Below are 5,254 nucleotides of genomic sequence, written 5' to 3'. Positions count from 1 at the left end.
TTTCGTACAAAATCCCATCAAATAATTATTCATTACACCGGTGCTTAATAAGAAGTACAAACGCTACATTCACGATACTATTATGGTAGGTACACATTCTGATGCACACACACAATACAGTGGACCGATGTATTAATCTTCTGGCACTACGGGGACTAGGAGGAGCTTCTCCTTTCGATGCACAGTCATCCCAAAAAATTCAGTCATACTGATGCCACCTTCGTCCATCAACTCTACTGGTAGCTTCCAGTTGAAGTGGTACATGAGATTCGCTAGCATGATTTCAATGCTCGCAGTCGCATAGTTCATGCCTGGGCAAATCCTTCGCCCGGCCCCAAAGGGCAAGTATTGGAAGTCATTTCCCTTATAGTCCATAGTTGCGGCGCTACCACATTCCATAAACCGCTCAGGCATGAACTCATCCGCATGCTCCCAACTACTAGGGTCCCTTGCAAGAGCCCAACTGTTGATGATGACACGTATTCCTGATGGTATCGTGTAGCCCTTTATGTTGCAGTCGGCCATGGAGAGGTGGGGTATGAGGAGTGGCCCAGGCATATGGAGCCGGAGTGTCTCTTTAATGACTGCCTTTAGGTAGGCCAAACTATCCAGATCGTCTTCGGTAACTATTTCTTTCCCCTTGGTTATAGTGCTCCTCACCTCAGCTTGTAGCTTGTTCATGAGATGGGGTTTTCGCATGAGCTGGACCATCGCATATTCCAACACTATGAATGATGTATCTGTGCCAGCTTCGAATATGATCTACATACATACGGATCCATATGTAAGAATCAAATCAACAACATATAAGCTATATGTGTGGATGTATGATTGTTTTGTTTTTGTTTGTGAGGACGTACTTACCTCTAACTGAGCCTTAATATGGTCTCTCGTGAGTTTGTACTCTTCTTGGATAGAAAGCAACACATCGGTGAAGTCACTATCCTCACTGTTGTGTTCTGGCACCGACTTGCTTGCATGCTCATCGATGATATTATTGAGCAGGTTGTCCCACATCTTCTTCACCTTCTGGGCCTTGGCGCAAACAATCCTCTTGATGATGTCCATCTTCACCAACATGGGGAAGTAGTCCTCTAGGTTGAATCCGCCCAGGAGCAATGAGTTGGCCTCGACGAGCTCTCGGAAGAGTTTTTTATGGCTTTGTTCCCTGAAAAGCCTACCGGACACAGCTTCGCACACAATGTCATTGGTGAAGGCATTGAGAAGGTCAGTCAGGTCGATGACGGTGCATTTGGAGGCCGCATCGCGGATCTTAGCCACAACCGATCTCACCTGTGAATTGAAAAGGATTAATTTTGGCACAATCCATGATGTGGACAACATGCATCTATCAATGCTGCAATATATCTAGAAATCAAGTAAGTCGTCTATATTTAAGTTGCCTTTTTTTGGAGATTTCAATCACTTTTTTACTAGCCTTTGGATTAATTTGCTTTTTAAGAACTATCAATTTTCTAAATATGGTGTCCCTTGGCCATAACAAGACTATGAATAATGATTTGCCCAATTGGCGAGCCTACTTCCACTCTTTCAGGCTCAAAAGGCTAGCATGCTCAATGAAAAATAATAGGCACTATAACTATGATATGAAAAATCAACACAATTACCTGAAAGGAAAACCAACAAAAAAGCTTATTGTGGTAGATTTAGTACATCGAGTAGTATAACTTTGGTATAACACGAAACAACAATAATAAGACTGCAATACTTTGTATAAATAAGATGACTCATTCGTCACATCACTTAGACCGAGACTCTTACTTCCTCTCATGTAAAAGATGCTTCAAAGCTCTCAAATACTTCATTAATCAGTGTCACAGGTTGGAACCCATCATCAGAATATGCAAAAAAAAACTCAAAATATTCTAATTGGAGAAGAAACCAACTGAGATAGAGAACATGAGTTGCCTAAGACTTCGCAAACCATCATTTTGAAATGAATATGTAAAGTGGAGAAATATACTATATGCATAAAAGAATAATATCAACCTTGAAGGAAAAGATCAAAGATTCCATGTTTTATTACATCGCTTAGACACCGTTTTGATGTAGTTGATCATGTAAACCAACGGCCAATTAATAATTAGGAACATATTCCCATGAGTTCCCATTTTTTAAATAACTAGTAAAAAACATGAATACATAAACAAAACCCTAGAAGGAAATACTGAAAATAGATGGATTATCTTTTTTTGGTAGGGGGCCATAATTCAGTTATGCAAGAAAAAGAATTAGGAGGTAGCTTTACTCCCAAAGTATACATTTTTGTTAAGAAATAAGATGACAGATGGATAGCGAACCTAATATACAAAAAATTGTAAAGATTAGCCAAAAAATGGTAAAATGGTTGTATATGAAAAAGTATAATATGAGTAGAGTTACAAAAGACAGGTGTTTGTGATGTGAAAAAGAACCATAAATTTTGTGTTATTAAATTGCATAGAAATTTCGAAATTACACTTGTCCATACTTTGCAGGAGTTATTACTATTAACATTAAGTTTGTAGCATCAATAAGAATTAAACGCAACAATAATGTTCGAGATGAACAATAAACAAAAATCCCCTCTCTTTCACACACACGAGTGATCATATCCATGTGCGCAAACCTCTTTCTAGCAGCGCCGGCGCGTAGTGGTCAAAAATCCGTTGTTTGCAACTATTTCAAAATTTGTGTATTTGCCAGCTATTATTCCTCGTTTTTAGCTAAACAAAACCTATACCATCCCTTCCCGAAAAAAAAAGAAAAACCAATACTTATCCTAAATACAGTACCCACTACCTCTCTCTACACAATATTCACTTGATCCACCAGCGCTTCACCTCTCGATCCAAAACCAGCGGTTGGCAGCGGCTTGCCGGCCGATGCTAAATCCGGCTCTACCGACGCGGTAGCTATGACGCGAGCGCAAGGACCCATAATGACCAGAGACGAGCGGATGTGCGGTGACACCTAGACACCCGTGGAGGCCAGCAGCGACCAGCGGCACAACACAAAGCTCATTCGGGGGTCCTGGTTCCAGATCTGTTGGATCCTCGCCTTGGCTAGCCGGATTTGGTCATTGTCCACCACATCTGCTCCAGTCTCCGTCGGCCACATCTCCTCGACCATCGCCATCCTTTTAGCTCTCCTCTCCCCACCAGCCAGATCTGAAGCATGGGCACCGCCATGGATGCCGAAGGGCACTGGGGAACCCACCTTTTCCTGTGATTTGTCCTCCCGGGTAACCGTGTTTTGTGTTAATCTGGAGCTTAGTATATGATTTTGCCACTTAGTGGACGATGAACCGAATTAGTGATCTAACATGTTTTATATTAGTTTACAGAGGTAGTATTTGTTATTTGATTTGTATGATTAGGATTTGTCGATTATTGTTTAATGGAAAATTAGTTCTGCAATGTAATTGAAATAGTTGAACTGTTCTGAAAATATGTGTGATATATGAACGTAACTGTTGGGAAATATATTAAATCAGTTTTCTACAACATGTGAAACTAATTTATGAAATAGTGTCACAGAAAGTAATATAATGGTGGATTTATGTAACTGAAATGCCTATATTGTGTTTATTCAGATTTCACTTCAGTAATAGTTGATGGAAAGATTTTTGTATTTCTGTCATTGAAATTGTAATGCATCTTTGTGAAACTGATTATTTGAAAAATGTGGAATTGATTATTTTAAAAAGAGTGAAATTGATTATTGAAAAAATATGGAATTGAAATAGATGTATTTTTTTATGAAACAAGCAAGTTGAAATAATCACTTTTCCTATTTTTTCCAAATATGAAATTGAAATAGCAGAAATATTTTTTTGGAATTAATATCAATTTCATTGAAATTGATCATCTGAAATAATTGAAACTGATCATTTGAAACAATTTACATGGGCATTTTCAAATCATCGGCATTTTGTAACTATTTAAGTAAGTATTTTGAAGAAATTGAAATCACTCTTTTGAAATATTGAAATGGAGTTCTAAAGTAACTGAAACTGGCCATTTCGAATAATAAGTGAAATCAATCGTTTGGAATACTTCAAATAGATTTTATGAAATAACTAAGATCACTTTTTGAAATATTGAAATGGAGATTCAAAATCAGTGAAACATGCCTTTTGAATAATAATTGAAATCAATTGTTTGAAATAATTTAAATATGTTTTATGAAATAACTAAAAAAATTGAAAATTTTGAAGTCGGTCATTTGAAATAGTAATTGAAACCGTTTTTTGAAAAATTGAAATCCATTTCATGAACTGAGTGAAAATAGTTTTTTAAAGTGAGTAAAATTCAATTTTGAAATATATATTTTTAGTGATTTGAAAAATGTATAGTGATTAAAACAATATTATCTTTGAATTAGACTAAATTAACTGATGTAAATATATAAGATGTTTGGATATTTTAATATAGACTACATACAGATTGAAATTAGTGATCATACACAGTAAATCATGTCTACATACATTCAATTCAGAAAAAGTTAGAACCTTTTATGATTGTGAACGGAGGAAGTAGCTAAATAATGAATAATGTTACATCTAGCTGCTAAATAATTCAAGCAACTGAAAAGATAGCAAACATGCAGAAGAAATTGATGCATGGTTACCCACCTCGTGTTCGCGGGCATAGCGGTAGGAGCGGACCTTCCTGTTGGTGAGAAGGTGCGTGGTGGCGATCTTCTTGACCTGTCGCCAGTGCTCGCCGTAGGGGGAGAAGGCGGCGTCCGTGGGGCCGTAGAAGAGGATTTCGGTGACGGCGGAGTAGGGCCGGGACGCGAAGACGTGGTCGTGCGTGCGCAGCACGGCCTCCGCGGCGCTGGGCGACGAGACGACGAGCGTCGGGACGGCGCCCAGGCGGAGGAGCATGAGGCCGTCGCGGCCGTGCTTGGCGGCGAGGTCGCGGAGGGAGATGTGCGGGAGGGAGCCGACGAGGTGCATGTGGCCGATGATGGGGAGCCTACTGGGAGGAGAGGGCAGCCTGCCCAGCAGCTCTTCTCTGGCTCTCGCGGTGGCCGCGGCCGTCGACGGCGTCGCGAGGCGGCGCACGACCAGGAGGGCGAGGAGAGGGCAGACGAGCAGGACAAAGACCAGTCCCAGGGCTGCATGTGGAGACCTCGCTTGCAGTAGCAGCTCATGGAGGGCATGCAACGGATGAACCATCACGACCGCGCAGCGCTTCCTACACGAGAGGATGCTTCACTGACTGTTTCTTCTACGCAGCAGCTCAGC

At 40.4% G+C, this 5,254-nt stretch overlaps 1 protein-coding gene across 1 annotated transcript; it reads right to left on the bottom strand.

The window, feature by feature from the left end:
• LOC123187116 (indole-2-monooxygenase) lies at window positions 1-5,254 on the bottom strand. Its single transcript, XM_044598897.1, has 3 exons — window positions 4,637-5,254; window positions 865-1,293; window positions 1-762 (listed from the first exon to the last, which is right to left on the bottom strand). Exons 1-3 carry the CDS (start codon window positions 5,183-5,185, stop codon window positions 133-135), a joined length of 1,608 nt encoding a protein of 535 aa, XP_044454832.1. The 5' UTR covers window positions 5,186-5,254; the 3' UTR covers window positions 1-132.

Source organism: Triticum aestivum, chromosome 2A (genome assembly GCF_018294505.1).
Source record: "Triticum aestivum cultivar Chinese Spring chromosome 2A, IWGSC CS RefSeq v2.1, whole genome shotgun sequence".
In the NCBI taxonomy this organism is placed as follows: domain Eukaryota; kingdom Viridiplantae; phylum Streptophyta; class Magnoliopsida; order Poales; family Poaceae; genus Triticum; species Triticum aestivum.
This window is presented reverse-complemented; position numbering and strand designations above follow the sequence as displayed.

Coding starts and splice junctions, on each gene's coding strand:
- LOC123187116 (XM_044598897.1), bottom strand. CDS start 5,185: ATGGTTCATCCGTTGCATGCCCTCCATGAGCTGCTACTGCAAGCGAGG. Junction 1,294..4,636: donor GCTATGCCCGCGAACACGAG/GTGGGTAACCAT, acceptor TTCAATTCACAG/GTGAGATCGGTTGTGGCTAA. Junction 763..864: donor ATATTAAGGCTCAGTTAGAG/GTAAGTACGTCC, acceptor GTATGTATGTAG/ATCATATTCGAAGCTGGCAC.